Source organism: Halyomorpha halys, unplaced genomic scaffold (genome assembly GCF_000696795.3).
Source record: "Halyomorpha halys isolate HHAL.00 unplaced genomic scaffold, Hhal_1.1 Scaffold94.1, whole genome shotgun sequence".
In the NCBI taxonomy this organism is placed as follows: domain Eukaryota; kingdom Metazoa; phylum Arthropoda; class Insecta; order Hemiptera; family Pentatomidae; genus Halyomorpha; species Halyomorpha halys.
The window spans coordinates 1,254,671-1,272,107 of NW_027114465.1; the positions used below are offsets into that span (position 1 = coordinate 1,254,671).

General features: G+C 29.0%; 2 protein-coding genes across 4 annotated transcripts in view; one reads left to right on the top strand and one right to left on the bottom strand.

Moving 5' to 3' along the window:
• The window catches only part of LOC106677329 (cyclin-dependent kinase 2-interacting protein), a 57,621-nt gene that overhangs the window by 2,931 nt on the left and 37,253 nt on the right, over positions 1 to 17,437 (top strand). The window contains exons 4-5 of one of the 3 annotated variants that reach the window (XM_014415183.3): positions 381 to 501; positions 2,474 to 2,542. In XM_014415183.3, the coding sequence (XP_014270669.1) occupies positions 381 to 501; positions 2,474 to 2,508 (156 nt within the window). In that variant the 3' untranslated portion in view covers positions 2,509 to 2,542. Of the gene's footprint in view, positions 1 to 380; positions 502 to 2,048; positions 2,274 to 2,473; positions 2,543 to 17,437 lie in introns of those variants that run through there. The other 2 variants (XM_014415182.2, XM_067051669.1) reach the window with 2 other exon arrangements.
• LOC106677330 (homeobox protein HMX1) overlaps positions 4,942 to 17,437 on the bottom strand; it is a 44,106-nt gene continuing 31,610 nt past the window's right edge. Inside the window, exons 3-5 of the mRNA XM_014415184.2 lie at positions 14,802 to 14,956; positions 7,051 to 7,187; positions 4,942 to 6,156 (exon numbers count right to left, since the gene is read on the bottom strand). Coding sequence (XP_014270670.1) covers positions 6,024 to 6,156; positions 7,051 to 7,187; positions 14,802 to 14,956 — 425 coding nt within the window. The 3' untranslated portion in view covers positions 4,942 to 6,023. The remainder of the gene's footprint in view (positions 6,157 to 7,050; positions 7,188 to 14,801; positions 14,957 to 17,437) is intronic.

The following is a 17,437-nucleotide window of genomic DNA, read 5'->3' on the forward strand; positions in this document are numbered from 1 at the left end:
CATTATTGGAATAATAGTACTATCTTCCAGCTTTTGTATTCTCAAAAATTGAAAGAAAGAAAAAAGATAAGAGTAAATGGTAACCCTAGATGCAACAGTCTCTGCTCCATATAGGTGTATGTTTTTGTACATATTAATAGACTCATAATATGTTTTCATTAGATGTATTTCTTACCTCTAAAAGTATAGAAAAACAGTGGAATTTCTGGCTGAAAAATGTTAAAATTTATTTTAGTGATTAATCACAAGTTAACACTGCTTAATAGCAGTTATTGTGTCCAATAATTCGATTAGCAAAAGAGGTTTTGTGATAAAAGCATCAGTATTGTTAGAATCACAAAGTAATGCATGTATACTCTAAATTAATTATGTTGTTTTAGGATTCTGTGTCAAAAAAAATGGGTAAAATTCTGAACAATTTTAAGGCTATAGAACAGCTAGAAGAGATGAATAGGACTGGAAGAAGGCCTATCTTTACCACCTGGAATGCAGAAAAATATGGTGATTATTTTTAGTTTCTCGTGTAAAATACAAAATTATTTTTATATATTATTATTTAAGCATTACAAGATTATTGGGTGAGCGGGCTAATATGAAACATTAGTAAATGGCTTACTAATAAACTTAGTTTTCTTTATACTTTAAATAAGACTTTGCATAGTTGTTTTATGTTAGATATCATTACAAGAAAGTTAAACTGCTTTATAATTTTATTTTATTGTAGGAAGATAGTCCGGGTGATGGTCAATAATGGTATCGGAATAGTAAAAGAAAACTATTTATTGTTAGCCAACGTTTTGCCACACTTTGTGGGGCTTTCAGTTTGGAACAGAGAGGATGACTGCCCGTGTTTATTTATTCATATTGAAAGAGGATAGTTGACCGTGTGAAGTAGATTGTTGGAGGATAGTTCAGTTGGCGGTCTAGGTATCAAAATAGTGAAAGAAAATCATTTATTGTTAACCAATGTTCCAGTTGTCCTCTCTGTTTCAATCTGACAGTCCTGCAAAGTGGAGCAAAACGTTGGTTACGAATATACAGTTTTTTTTACTATTTTGATACCTTTATTGACTGCCACCCATACTATCTTCTTACAATCTACTTCATATGGTAAACTATCCTCTTCCAATTTTATTTTATATTAATTTCCTAATAATGTATGAGCATTTATGCTGCTAACATGAAAAGTCTTAGAATTCTTTATTTGGAATGATAAATATATATGAATTAATTACCTCTGGAAAAATATTTTTAGAAACTTACATTGGATCGAATAGAGGATAAAGTTTTATCTAATGGTAACAGGGCATTTGTCCAGTTATAGTAGCAATAAAGTATTTGATATTAAAAAATATGATTATAGTATATTTGTACATTATCATTAAAATTTCATAAAGCTATAATGGGTTTGAAAAAAATGTTTAGTTCAGAACCTTGAAAATAACACACTAAAAGTGAGATGGGTATTTTCATATGTTCAATAGACTGGAATATGAGGGAATTGTTTCAAAACCAGCTAAATTAATTTTCTTTAAGGTCATTCAAGCTTTGGTGAGATATGTATTATGTTAAGAACTTTTGAAAAAAAAAAATTGAAATAAACTGGTTTTGAAATTTATGACTTGATGTATTGCTGGATCAGATAATAATTTAATTTAAGTAATTTCAATGAAAAGTGTTAGGAAATCACTACCTTTTCATACAAAATTAAACTTAGATATACACTCATTAATGACCTGGTGAGGATGAAAGCAGCATAATTAAATTTTCCTTTATTGTAAGAAAGTCACTTTTATTCTCACTGCCTTAAATGTAGTACTCGTTATATACATATGGTTTACTTAAAACCTGGTAATTTTTCTTTAATTTTAATTCTAACCAATTTTATTAATTCAGGTGTTATACTGAAATAACAATTTATACAATTCTTTGTCTTGTTTATACTATATTTTGTGGTTATGATTGCCTTTCAGATTTTATGTATATATATATATATTAGACCATACTGAAACTATCTCTTTGAAGTAATTGATCACTATATTTTACAGTTTCTGCAGTAAAAGAAATCTTTGAAGCGTATAATACTGAAGTCAAAGTAAAATTTCATATCAAAGAAAATATTGCCCATGTCAATAACAAAGATAACTTGATGCTTTACTGTGCACTTTGGGCTCATCAACCATATGTAGACAATGTTCTCAATTTTTACTTAGAATCAATGTTGAAAGAAACTGGTCACAGATGATATTTGACAATATATTTATTTTATTTTATTTACTTATTTTTTACCTATTAATTTTCTGATTCATATTTAATTATTACTTGACTCTTGGGGTATAAGAATTTCTTCTACCTTCCCTGAGTCTTTCTCTATTGTTTACAAATTCTGAAAATAACAATTCCATACATATCTAAAACATCTATTATCACACTTGTATTGTCTAAATTTTATTATACATGCAGGATGTTTCAGGATTAAACGTCAAAACTGAAACTATCAATTATTAAAGATCTCAAAACAAGAAAAAAATTTCTTATGAAGGTATGTTTGTTAACATTTTGTTTAGGAGATATTCACAATTAAAGATTTTCATGGTTATGAATTATTTAGGATATAATAATTAATTAATATGTGTTTTAACTACTTGATTAATTAAATTTAAACATTATATTCATATTAAATGTTGTTTAAAGTTCTCAATTTGAGCATTATGACAGGCTCAGCTTCTAAAAAATTAAGGTCATACACCAGGCTTGCATAGACGTTTTGTTTAATGTCACCTCAACAGCTAATGAATACATTATACAACTTTTTGATACTCAATTCAGTGGTTTGTTGCATAGTAGGTTCAAAGTACAGGAAAAGATATAGACAGATGACTTGGAATTGGAGTATTCTTCTATATCCTGATAGTCCAAACTTTCAGCATTAATTAAGGTACCATGGATACTGATGTCATCATGAATGAATTTCTCAAAATTTAACTGACCGCAGTCAAGTAGAAATTCCTATCCTTACCCGCACTTTTTGTAGTAGTTAAAAAGGGAGATATGAGACACTTTTTCATTTTATGGTCATTTCAATTTGACAGATTAAAAAAAACACAATTTTAATTATTAAATAAATCAAATTTTATCCTTGTATAGTCTCAACACTTTTTATTACATCAATAGTCCAACGTTTCGGCCATACTCAAGGACAATCAATTCAAATATAAATTCTCACCTCACATCAAAATTTAAAATTGTTTTTCAGGCTATTCTGCCCAGGTCATTAATTAAAAGTCAAACACACCCTATTTTTTTAAAACTTCATTAATTTTTAAAACTTTTAATTTTCAATTAATCCACACTATCACTATCATAATTATGTTTATAATAATATAAACATAAACATATGTTTATAATAATATAAACAAACTCTGAAAATTAAAAGTTTTAAAAATTAATGATTTTTTTAAAAAATAGGGTGTGTTTAACCTATAATTAATGACCTGGGCAGAATAGCCTGCAAACAATTTTAAAGTTTGATGTGAGGTGAGAATTTATATTTGAATTGATTGTCCTTGAGTATGGCCGAAACATTGGACGATTGATGTAATAAAAAGTGTTGAGACTATACAAGGATACAATTTGATTTATTTAATAAATAAATACCAGTCTCAAGAAACTGAAAAAATTATAATTAATACAATTTTAATTTCACTCAGTATGAAAATAAACTATGAACTGAATTATCCCCCTCAGTAATGGCAGGTTTATGTATGTCCCGAGATGGAAGACTTTAAATTATTAAGTTTGGGGTAGATCTGACTTCAAATTACTATGTTGGCAAGAAAGATGTCAACTACAATTTGCCAAGGGGTCCAAAACACAATGATTGCCATCTACTTATGGAGTGGTGTTAAAGGGATTAGGAAAAAACTTGAAATTATTGAGTTTTGATTGTTATTAATAAATTTCCACCGCTTAGTAAAGAACACTCCTGATAACATTTTGACCATTATTCTACTTGTTTATTAATATGTCTATTATTATAAATATAAATCAAGGGTGGACGATTTAATGGATTTTTAGCCTATCTTGGGAGGGATCAATACTGCTAAAAATCATTATTAGGAGTAAATATACATTGTAAAAAATAGATATTAGTGAAATTATGGTTGGTAAAAAGATGATTAGTTTAAAAGTCAAACTATGGTTTGAAGAAGAATAGTACCTCAACAGAATTTTAGTGAAGTTTGAACAAGATGTTCAGGGTTGCGGTCAAGAAGAAAGTAAAATATATTTCTCAACTTTTTAATAATTGCTGATGTTTCGACCCACTATGTAGGTCTTCATCAGGGCTAATAATGAAAAGATACAAAGAAAGTAGAGTCAATGTCTAAAAGAGTGATAAAAAAAAAAGAAAACAAAAAACTAAAGAAATTGTGTATTAAGTGTTCTTTGTTAATTAAATGAATAGGTCATTTCAATTATATATATTGGTGATTTATCATTTCACTACTCTTCATTATGTTAATTAATAATTTTTATACTTAACTTTACCCTCCTTATTATTTTACTTAAATATTTGATAGTTAGTAAACTCCCAATTTTTTTAAGTCTTTTAGTTTCACTCTTTTACTCTTATGTTGACTCTTTTTTTCTTTGTATATTTTTATTTTTATTCCTGATGAACCCCTACATTGTAGATCCAAATGTCGGCAATAAATAAATAATTCAGAACTATTTTTTATTTCTTCTTGACCACAATCCTGACCATCTCCTCCTAATTCACATACGGTCAATCTAATTTTAATGAAGCTTTGTATGTTTTTATGCATGAAATGTAGAAACCTATTATAAATTTTCAAAATTACAAATTATCTCCTTATCCATCCAGCTGTTAAAACCCTTTATTTTGGAAATAGTAAACAAAATAACAATATCAAACTTTTATTCATAAATATATAGTAATTTATATGTACAAAAATATTTCATTCACATACTGTTAGGCTATCATTGCCTAATCATAAACAAATGTACATGAAGTTTAAAAACTCCACATAAACATTCTTTCATCTCAGTCCTATTTCTCTAATAATCATATAATCAGCTTATAAAAAATTAAATACAACCTTGATATGTGTTTTCAACATTTTATATAACTAGTATTTTATTAATAAATCTGTGTCAAGGACATATGTTTTTCATTTACTGTAAGAATAGAATGAAGTTATTAATTACAAATTTATTTTTATCCTTTTGTAAAATTAAAACTAATGTACCTCACTATCTCATAGGTTTTTGTAAAAATAGTCATTTTCAATGACAGACGAGCACCAAAATCAACTTCACCTCTGTTATTATAACTCTCTAAAGTATTTCTGTGGCTTATTATAATTACAAATAATATCAATTTCTGATCAAAATAAGTCGGTTGTTCAACTGGTTTAATAGTCACATAATGTATATATACTATATTGATCAAAATCTAGCAATAGATCTTTTTATTATTGTATCTTACGATAATATTATTATTTTTTTCTTGCTTTTAAAGCTTTATATTATCAAGTAACCTCTCTTCTTACATAAAGTATGAAATTTTAATATTGATTGTTCTTCCATTAAATCCAAGATTTCAATGATAAAACATTTTCTTTTCCCTGATCATAAAATATATAATTATTACATTATTTTTATCTGTCATTGAAAGGTTTAAAAAACAATTTCTAATTTTAAAAAACACAAATTATTTAGATACATAATTCACAAACTTTATTTTGAAACGTTGTACGTCTCTTTTACAAAATACAATATTTTTCTGATACTTATTGACTAGCTATTTGACTGTTCACTTGTCAATATGTTTCATTTTATAGCTATGGTTTATTTTAAAACAGGTCGTTAACATGTTTTCATGAAATAATTAGCTAATCTGTTGTACAGATCAGTGAAAATAGTTATAGCCATTTAATAAGTCAGAAACGTATGGTCGTTCAGTTATCTCTTTAAAAAATGTATACCTAAATAACTTAATACTATGTTGGGCTTCTGGAAACTTCATAAGGTGGCAATCCTTGGTAGTTTGGTGGAGGTAAATGCGGGACAGAATAAGGTAGTATAGGTCCTGGCCCTGGAACAGGTACGCCACTCCCACTGTAGTTAAAGAACCTGGAAATAAATCAAACATAAACATCATTTAAGCCTGTAGAAATGAAAGTTCTTAGTATTTTGGATAAATTAGAAAATTGAACAATGAAGGAACATATATGTAGATGTGTTGTATTTAAACTAGATAAAGCTTTTGGAAAATAAAGTTTCAAAACCACTTATACGAATCATTTAATCACAGTAATATGAAAATGAATTAAAATTTAATTTTTCTTGGAACAAACTGATTACTAATTTATTTTTTTTTACATGAAAATTCAGAGTATTTCTGTCTAAATTGTAAAGATTTTAATACTAATCCAATATAATGGAATAATTTATTTGTAGTTAGAAAGTTTTATCATACATGGTATGATTAAATAATTGAAGGTGAAAGTATCTGATACTGAGCTAAAAATATTATTTTCCTATAATGAAAATATTAAACTGATTGAAAATGATTGATTAATGTCAAGTCAGGTGGTGAAATATATCAATTATTATAAAATGACATATATGTGAATATATATATATACTCTTTACCTAAAAATAACACTATAAAATGACAAAGAATTTATTCTGTTATAAAAAGTATGACAGCATAATTTAAGCTTGTTGAGGCACCAGCTCACTTGCCGACATTTTAAATGTATAAATACATTTGAATATATTCTAGCCTGCTCAGAAAATGAAAAAAAATCCATTATTGCTTAATGTTTTGAATAAAAGAATTAATGTATTGTCAAAGGTTCAATACCAAGTATTTTAAAATAATGAAGGTTATTGAAATTAGACCTTTTAAAAAATATATTCTGCAGTACATAAGGCATGTTAGACTAAACATGTTTAATTATATGATAAAATATTTTATTTTAACCATTTTTCAATAATAATATTTAAGATAAATCAACATACCATAATCTATCCCCGATGAATATCGGCCTAGGAGCTGCTACACCCATATTGCAGTAGTACTGTTGTGCAAGCAGCTCCAAGTCACTGGTATATTTCCTTTTCCATTTAGTTCTTCTATTTTGAAACCATATTTTTATCTAAAACCCAAAAAAAAGGTAAATTTTTAAATATTCATTTTCCAATTTCACTATATTTAACCACATAATAAAATGAAAATTTGTAAGGGTGATATCATTTTTTTCCACAAGCATCTTAGTGTAAAAAAATTAACTTCATATAGCCCTTTCCTCTGTGTTATAACAGAATTTCTTGTTCAAAACACCATATTTATCATAAATTTGAGATAATCCATTGTGAAATTAGTTTATACAACTAAAGGATCCCAACATTTGCTCCTTATTAACTAATAAAGCAGCATTATTCTAATCATTATTAATTCTTAGTGATCAGCTATTTTAACTTTAAATATTGTTTTACATCCATAAATGGAATATAGAAAGCATTTATTTTAGTATTTTTAATATTTTTATTTGAACTTTCAAACATTGCTCTGGTTTTCACGTTTTTTCCTCTTCCACCTTTTTCAATTAAATTTATTCTAATTCAAACAAACTAAAAACACCTCATCAGGTCTTTACTGTTTGCTGCAATAAATTATATTATTAGTAATATAGTAATATTATTATTAATATACATGACCATCTAATTTTTCAAATATTTTCTAAGGGAAACTCCAAGTTGGGAGTGGGAATGATCTGAACTTGGTTCAATTTCCAGCTTAATGGTCTGCAGACTCCTATAGGTTGGCTACTGCTCTACACTATGTGGTTGAGTTATCTAGGCCCTAAAGAGCAAGCGCCAAAGTGGAAAATCCAACAGCTAATTAACTATATATATTTATATTAAATAATTAAATATATATAATCATTATTTAATATAAATATATACAGTTATTTAGCTGTTGGATTTTCCACTTTGCCTCTTGCTCTTTACGGCCTAGATAACTCAACCTAGGTATAGGGTATCAAATATAATTATAATATTACTATATTACTAATAATATAGTTTATTGCAGCAAACAGTAAAGACCTGATGGGGTGCATGATACCCACAACTTTCACTTCATCACCCAACTTATGTCCCACGGTTTGTATAGATTGGTAGACTCCTGTTGAAGTTATTAATATGATTGCAATTTTAGAAGAAAAAAAAATTAAATACTATTGAGAGAAGGTAAAAATTATGAACATAAAATATTTTTAGTGTTACTATAAAAATTCATAGTTAAGGGTCTCTGGATGTGGCAATAACCAATATAAATTAAATATAAAAATATTACGAATGATTTCCTGAGGATTGTTTATTTTTACTGTTACATCCATCAAATCAGGCATAAATATGTAATTTCAGCTTCAGTTGTAATATAGGATATATGGTATTATCTTAACTCCTTGCCTATCCTTAATAGGCAACTCTCTGGCATTTTGAAACTCCTACGGTATGATCTATGATTTCCTAGAGACAGGGAAAAAGAGTTGGCTACACCTGGACCTGGGAGAACGGGAGACAAGAAGCTAGACGAGGAACAAGTCCCTAGCTTCCGCAGATTGGAAAGGCGAGAAAGGTAGGCGCCAGAGAGCAATAACGTGACATCTGGGAGCTAGCAGTCTGATTTATCGCTAGCACAGCTTCTGTTGATTCGGCCTCCTTGTTAGCAGCGGCCAGGCCTCGCTTCATTAACTGTCTCTGGGTCGTCTATTTAGCTTCATCAGCTGCGGTATAAGTGTCTCTGGTGTAGCTATCGTATCGGCTAACAGGTTCATTTAGTACAAATAGTGAAAAAATTAATTAAAAAAAAACTGTGTTTCCCTAAATATCTTACCAATGAAAATCGTCATGGCATTTTGGAATCGTCTACAAACACTTCTGGTACGATAGTACGCGTTCAATCTCTTATATATTTCTAATAACTAGAGACCGGATGCTTCTGCAGTAAAACACCGAAAAACGTGCAAAATCTTGCATAAAAACCTAAAATTTGTATAAAACATCCAAATCCTACAATAATCAACTTTATTGTTTAATTTATAATACTAATGAATGAAAATAATAAAACTTAAAAAGCTTTATTATTATTAATCTAACCTTGTTAAATTTAACATGCTAATACTATCTACATTTATGCAAACGTACATCAAAAACTAAACTACTCTGATTAAAAACCTAATATTTTGTCCATAATTGAAGAGCTATGGGGAGCTAATTTGAGTAAATGATTTTATATTCTTATGAAAGCTGGATTCCCAATTTGTCAACAACTTTAAACTACATCAATTTTAAGTTTTAGAAAAAATATGCAAGGCCACTACGTAGAAAAGAGTTTTTAAAATATTCTCCCAAGCGAAATTCCCTTTTTAATTTTACTCAAAATTTTACATATGTTAAAATCATTAGTTAAAAAGTATTTAGTCAATGTCGAAAAACTTTATGAATTTTTATTAAAAATGTTTAAAAATATTGATCAGAACAATGGAGTATTGTTTAATTTTTATTTAAACTAATATACATAGGTAATATAATATTTTAAAAAAAGGACCTTCGTCTTCAGTAGTGTTAATCTGTTGTGTTATGTGAATATACATTTTATATTCATACAGCAGAAAAGGTATATTTTATTTATTTTTATATGCATTTATAAGTAGGCCACATTTTTTGTTGACTAGAGAGCGATAAATTAATGTTGGGCAATTCTAAATTGCGGTAAAGTGAACAAGACAATTTTTTTGAGTTTCGTTGGTTAATGTATTCTTTGTACACGTGCTGGACAACTATATGTACTGTATATGTTCTCAACAACTATATGAGGAAATTATTTTTCCTCAAAGCAACTGAGTTATTTTCTGCAAAAATAATTATAAACTACTGAAATACACTTTTTATTATAGAGAATAAAATGTTGGGTGAAGATATAACAAATTTGATTTTCCTTTAAATTAATACTTATACAGAATTTCGCATAATACAACAGTTTAATACTACTAAAGACGAACCTCAGTTTATCCTATAACAAACCTCAACGTAACTAACATTGACTTAAACAAGGAAATTTTGCCTAAAAGTGCGGGTATACATAATCCCCAAAATACTATAAATAAAATCTTACAATTGATGAAAAGATAAAGCTGTAGAAATTTTAAAAACGTTTAAATAGCGAACTATCGCCCCATATGAACCAGATATATAAAGGCGATAGGCGGGAAAGCACGCCTAGTGATTAGCTAATTATTAACGTTTCATTTATTAACAGTATTTATGTAATTAGAACTGCAATATCATCATAAAGGACCTTAGAGGAAAAGTATTTAAAAAAATTTGTCTTATTTTTACTTTGTGATAACCCTATATTCCTACCAGTTGACGACACTATTATTGGAATACGTCCAATTCAAAACTTTTTTTTTTATAGATGCGCCATCATTACTGCAAATCTAATGTATATTTTATGCTGTGTTAGGAACTTTTCGTTCTGAGGTCGCGACATGTTTATTCCTGCGTGAGTAATTTGTAAGTATTCAGAAGTTGTTCCGAATACCGAAAGTTCTCATTGGAAATTCATCATAAAATTAATCGTAATATTTTGATTTAAATTATTCCCTTCGAAATTAAAATTATTATTACCAATTACATCCTCGGTAGTGTTCTGAAAGATGAATTTTAACGATGGTCTAGACAGTTAGAGTTGACGATTCCAAAGGTTCATTAAGAAGTGGCTGGAAGCAGTAAACGTCAAGATGTAGTGCGTTAAGTCTCAAACGGTGGGCAATTAAAGTCAAACCTAATTCGGTTGGTTGCAACTTATGACCAATCAGTTGCCTCCTCATTCAACATCTTCCACATGTTTCTTAATTTCTGTAATTATATCTAGCCATTTTTGGTTTATAATCATAAAATAGAAAGTTTATTACATGTTTAAAAATTATTGAATCCATTTGCTAGAGCACGCTTAAATTTTTTTTATTATTAAAATATAATATTATATTATTAAAATATAAAGTCAACTAACTCAATTTGTTTGATGTATTAAATTATCTGTATGTATAGAAGAACAATATATACATTCAATAATTAAATAAAACGTCTGCCTATAACATATTACTGCTTTCCTTGAACATTGGCCCATCTGACAAATTTTTTTTTTTTAATTTTTGTGTTTGAGATATTCCATAATGGATTGTTCCGTAGCCTGAAGTTAATGTCAATAACTCTAATAGCTTAAGGAAAGTCTAAAGGACGACCTCGGTAAGGAAAGTAACCACATTCTAGAGTATTATCTTTGGAACGTCCAATTCTAAATAAAATACATAACTTTTTTTTTCTTGATAGAATGATTAACGGTTCGATCAATCAAGCCCGAACACAATTTTGACTTCAGACAGACACAGTTTATTTTCAGGACATAATTTTTTTTTTATAGCCTGTATGAAAAAAAAAAACCATGGTGAGATAGATTAAAGTAGTGTACATTATAAAGCATTTTAATCCAAGACAAAATATAGACCTATGGATAAAAATAGAAAGGACAATTTTACTATTGAAAAAATTGTTTATACTTAAGATAGAGCGAGAGCTCCGATCCGTTCATGAAAAAATATAGATATTTAAAGGAAGGAAGGACACACAAATGCCTAATATAAAAATAGAACCGGGTAATGTGAAAAAACAATTAAAAGAAAAACATATTTGTGCCGTAAAATACCAGTAATATTATCGGCTGTATGTAAAAATTATGTTTTAATAAATTGTGTTATTTAACCTTCCAATTTTATTTTTAGATGTCCTTATTTACCTTAATTAAAGTGTTTTAAAAATTACTTCTTCAAACGTTATTTTTTAAACCTCTTTTATTTTAATGGATAATAAACAAATATTATTGTAATTTAGTATATTTTAAATGATTAATGACAAACATTAATATGATAAACCAAAATAAATTAAAATTTAGTATATAAAGGTTCTAAATACATGGTGCGGAATTAAGTGTAAAAAGGTCATATCTACGGAAATACCAGTTGAACCTTTTTACATTGCAATCGAAAGCCCAACATCTTTATCTGGAGGTCAAAAAAGGTCCATATTTTGATTTAAATAGAAATTAATCAGTCCCAAATAACGGCCTTCATACTTTGTGCATCAAAACCTAAAATATTTCAATTTGGCCAAAGGGAAGACGTTACTTCTTGTACTTGAAAAGTTGAAGAAATGTTAGTTATAACCTTTTCGGAGGAAACTCTTCGAATGTCAAGCCTAAGTTCATAAGTTTGTAGTCCAGTGCCTTTCCTGATGAGCCACACCACTCCTTGTAGGGTACAAAACCATATAAATTGTATTTGTACACAGTCATCTTCCGGTACTTCGTTATTCGGTAATTCGTTGGTTCGTATATATTTTTAACTCTTCCTATAACCATTTGTCATCACCCTCTCACACGCTTTCTTCCTCTAAATTTTTCTACTTTTTATTTTCACCCTCTCGTAACGTTTTCTTTATAAAAAAACACTTAGTCATTGTTGTTACGGCTTTTTTAATTCTGAGTTTGGCCGTCATTAGCGCAGTATCCAGGCGTTTGATTTTCCAGGGAACAGGTTCGTTTTTATTCTTTTTTTGTTTTCTTTCCCCTTTCTTTATTTTACTCTTACCCCTTATTTTCTCCACTTTTATCCATTTTCCTTACCCGCATTATAAGTTTTATTCACTATATTATTATTGGTTTTTTCAGATTTTTTTTTTCTATTCATTTCTTGGTATACTTTTCTTATATTTTGCCTCTTTATCATCTATTATTGTTACATATATTTTCTTCCTCAATTTTCATTTTCTTTTCATATTTAAATTTTTAAATTAATAATAACTAATATGTTCATACTTCTTTGCATTATATAACTTCATTTTTATTTCATTTCCTTAATTATGTTATTTTACCCACTTTTTCAATTACCTATATATACATTTTATTTCCCGCTTCTCTCATCACTTCATTTTATTAATTCTATTTTGTAAAATTATTCATTTTATGTGTAAAATTATTCTGTTTATACTTTCTTTTTTATTTTTCCATACTAACTGTGGTTTTTATCTTGTTCTGTTTTTAGCCCTGAAGAAGGCTAGAATCTCTAGCCGAAACGTTAGTACATTAAAAATAGGTTAATCCTACTTATTTTTGTTTATCATTGACCGCACCCCCAACCATCTTCTCCTCGTTCATCATCCACGGTCAACTATCTCTCATAATTAATCATATAAATTTTAATACTTCGGATTATGAGGAGGATTTTAATTACTCGAGAATGTTCATTTTGCATTTTATTATTCATTCAGAACGGCTTATCTCACCAGAATTTTTAATCAAATTCAGAATCCATTGAAATATCAATAGTCGGGATGAGAGGGCAGAAGACAGGATAGGTGGCGAAGAGAGGAAGAGGACGGCGCCAAGAGCACACTAATCAGTAGCAACACCCTAGGCCAATTATCCTACCAACTAGCTTGATATATTTCCCCTTCGGTGCCTTCTATATTTAGCTTCTCCGGTCTCTGTCCTCGATGGAACAGACCTTGTCTACTTCTTTTAGATAGCGTAGGAGATTGTAATCCATAAGAAAATAAAGTTTTGACTGCTTGAACCTGGTAGGGCTAAGTTAATAAGACAAACGATCATAGATGGTCTGTCCTGGCCTGTGCCTCGGCACATTTTGTCCTGAAAGTACAAAGAAGAACTTACACCTTTAGTTTAGAAAGTTACATTATTTTTGGCCTAATGACTGCCAATTTTAATTACAGTGTAATCTCGGTAATTCGAACAGTTATCTGAACTGGTGTAGAAAAAAAGTTACATTTTTTGTTTTAAAATAAAAATGCACATGTTTAAAGGGCATTTTTGACTTCCCAATTTATAGCCAAGATATTTTAATCACCGTGGAAATGTTTACACATTTTCTATATGGGGTTATCTAATTCCTATGAAAATGTTCATAATATATTTTGTCGGTATTAGAAATATATAATATCTACTGTATTAATCATTTGATTCTGTAAAACCAATTTCATTAGAGTAGAAATATTTATGATACAAATATATTTAGTGAACTCATTTTTAATCACGTTTTAAATACATTCACACAAAGAGTATTTTTTATTTTAATTTATACATTTTTCACTTATAAATGAACAGTCGTATAACTTTAAGATATCAAATCGTCACTTAGAATTACTCAGGATGTAAAAGTAAAAGTTGTAGCCGCCCTAAATACGGCTAGTGACAAGCGACATTAGAAGACTCATAGCACCTGACGAAAGATAAATAGAAAGAGACAGACGTTTCTCTAATCTAATATTTTTTTTAATCCGAACTTTTCAGTAACCTGAACCCCTCCCCCCCCCCCACTCCCCTGCTACAATTAGTTCGGATTACCGAGATTTTACTGTATTTTCGATGTTGATTTATATTATCTGTAAATTAATTGTTTATAGTCACTTTATTTGTATATTTTATTAATTTTGTTTTACTTTATATTTATATATTTGCTTTTTATTTCCTTATTTTTCTACAATTTATGTATGTCTATATGTCTTATAAAAATGTATGTAAACTAATACGTTTCTTACAAGGCAATTAGACCACTTCGGTGAACCGTGGAAAAGTTTGTGAATTTAAAGATAATAATACAATAAAGATGATAATAATAATGGCGTACTTGCGTCTCTGTGAGCTTGAGGGACCTGGAGAGCTCGCTCCTCTTGGACACGGAGAGGTACTTGTTGGCTTCGAACTCGGCCTCCAGGGCCCGGATCTGCGCTGCTGTGAACGCCGTACGTGGCCGCTTCTTCCTTTCTGAATCGCTACGGTCTTCTAGAAAAATTAAAAAAAATATTCAATATTGATTAAATAATTTTACGATTTTATAAAATTTTTATTAGTATTAGTAATCAAAGCAAATTTATCTTAATTCCCTCACTCAAGCAAGAGATAGTAACTTTCGGTTTTGGTTCACCTCATTTCAATAATAAATGGAGGCTATAAGTTTCTGTAATATATCACTTACTGACTTATTAACTACTGATTTTTCGTTATTTCATTATTTTAAAAAACTGTATCTTGGTAATTATTGAACATAAATAGCTCCATTAGGGTTCATATTTTAAAAAAAATACTCTACTGTAAACTATGTTATATTAGGTTTTCTAGTTGTTGTTGCTGGATTTAATGATATGGAGTTCCGAATGAAAAATTAAATTTTGTAACGTTTTGAAACATCCGCCATATTTTTAGGTAGCATAACTAGTAGACCCTCAGTTCTTTATTAGTAATGCAATAAAGATTGAAAAAAATTTTATCAAAGGTTTCATCAGATAATGTCGTTTTTTGCATCTGTTCTCGAACTGTTGGGTTGTTATGCGTCAAATGATTTAAATGTCCGGCGATAGAAATTTGAGTCGTTCCTATTCCTATATGGATGCGCAGCATGCTTTCAAACGATGTTGTTCGATCGTACCAATGCAATTAGAATTATGGTATTATATTGTGTATAATTATTAGCTAGTTAGTAGATAAAAAACAGCGTACGTAACATAGTTTCATTCGCAGAAGTCACATTTTGTTCTGAAAATAGATGAAAAGATACGAAAACACAATTTGAAGGAGCTGATGAGAAAACCTTAAAAGCTGTGAATTTTTTTTTTTAACAGGTGAAATTTTAAATGAAATTAGGATGAATTTTTATGTTGTTTTTTTTTTCAGCCTAAAAACACCCTATATAACAAATTTCAGCTAATCTGATCCTAAGGGTTCCATTGAAGGTGCACAAATATGCTGGATGTTTTTTAATATTTATGTATCTGTGTGTGTATTCGTATGTGTGTTTGCGTACATAGGTTTAGCTTAATAAGTTTCACAATCTCTGTAATTATAAAAAACCAAGTAAGTATATGCCTAGAAGACCAATGAGTTTCACTCCTTTCAAGAAGAACCAACAAACCAATTGAATATTGTCGAATTTTTTTTAATGAATTAATTTTACCGGAATAGTCATTAATACTAATCAGTTTAAATGCAATCAGAAACTTATGTTCTAAAAAATATACTAGTATAGTGAGCTATTCATCCAAAAACAATTTTCCAGACCAGCTGAAGTACTAAATAGACCCTTCTGAAAATTGTCAAACTCACCCTTCGTCGAATCCTCCATTCATAACGAACAAGTTATGGAAGAATTATTCATAAAAATTATGTGTAGGAGAGGAAAATAAACATGGCGCCTCCTAGTCCAGCGTAACATTTATTTTCAAAACTTTCCCTAAACCTTTTAATGTGATTCCAACGGACTATTTCCATTCTAATATACGAGACGTTAATAGTTATTGCTAGTAAAATGCCTAAACTGCACATATATTTAGACGTGGCCCCTTGAAGTCAGGAAATATAGTTGACAACCTGCGCCCGTAAAGGATTGAGGGCCCAATTTATCTCCCCTTCTTCAAACAGGGCTCAACGCATAATTGCTTACTATTATTATCGAAACATTAACAAAGGCAGTATTAAATTAAATTAAACAAAGGTGATTTAAATTTAATAATGATGAAAAATTACTTATTTACGTATTTTAAATAATGTTAATTCCATTTACGTATGTGATTTTTAAGTTGTCCATTTTTGTTTTTAAGTAATCTTTTTTTTTTTAACCACTTATAAAAGTATACAGAACTCTCAAACGATTTTATTCTATAAGTAGCTTACTTTTTTTTTAGTATTGTATTTTCACTTACCTTGATCCACAATATATAGTAAGGAGAAGTATTGTGAACATTTTTATATACCTTACAATATTTTAGAATTCGATTTTACTCGTCTTATTTGTTAATTGTATTTTGCATGTATACTCGTTTTAAGATGTATCCCTAAGTCCAAATCGTAGTGTGAAAATTCTAGCTCAGAAATGAAAAATATTGCAAACTGATATTACATAATTAGGGCATATATATGCCTGGTATGCTACAGCAAATTGTTTTTGTTAGAATTGATCAACCATAAGTGCCACTTTATAGAATCGATTACAAACTTTTTTTTTTAATTTTCTCAAATACGGCTCTAAGGATATTAATTTCACTTGGTAAATCAAAATATAATTAAATGTTCTTTACTGGAAGATTATTGATTGACCGTGTGTATAGATGAATGGAGTATGGTCCGGGTGCGGTAAAAAAAAACTCAAATAGTAGATAATTATACTATTATATTGAGCCAACGTTTCGCCCCACGTTGCAGGGCTTCGTCAGGGCTGTTAGTTATCATTTTCATTTTGTTTTTTGACTGCCGTCAGAACAGCCCTGACGA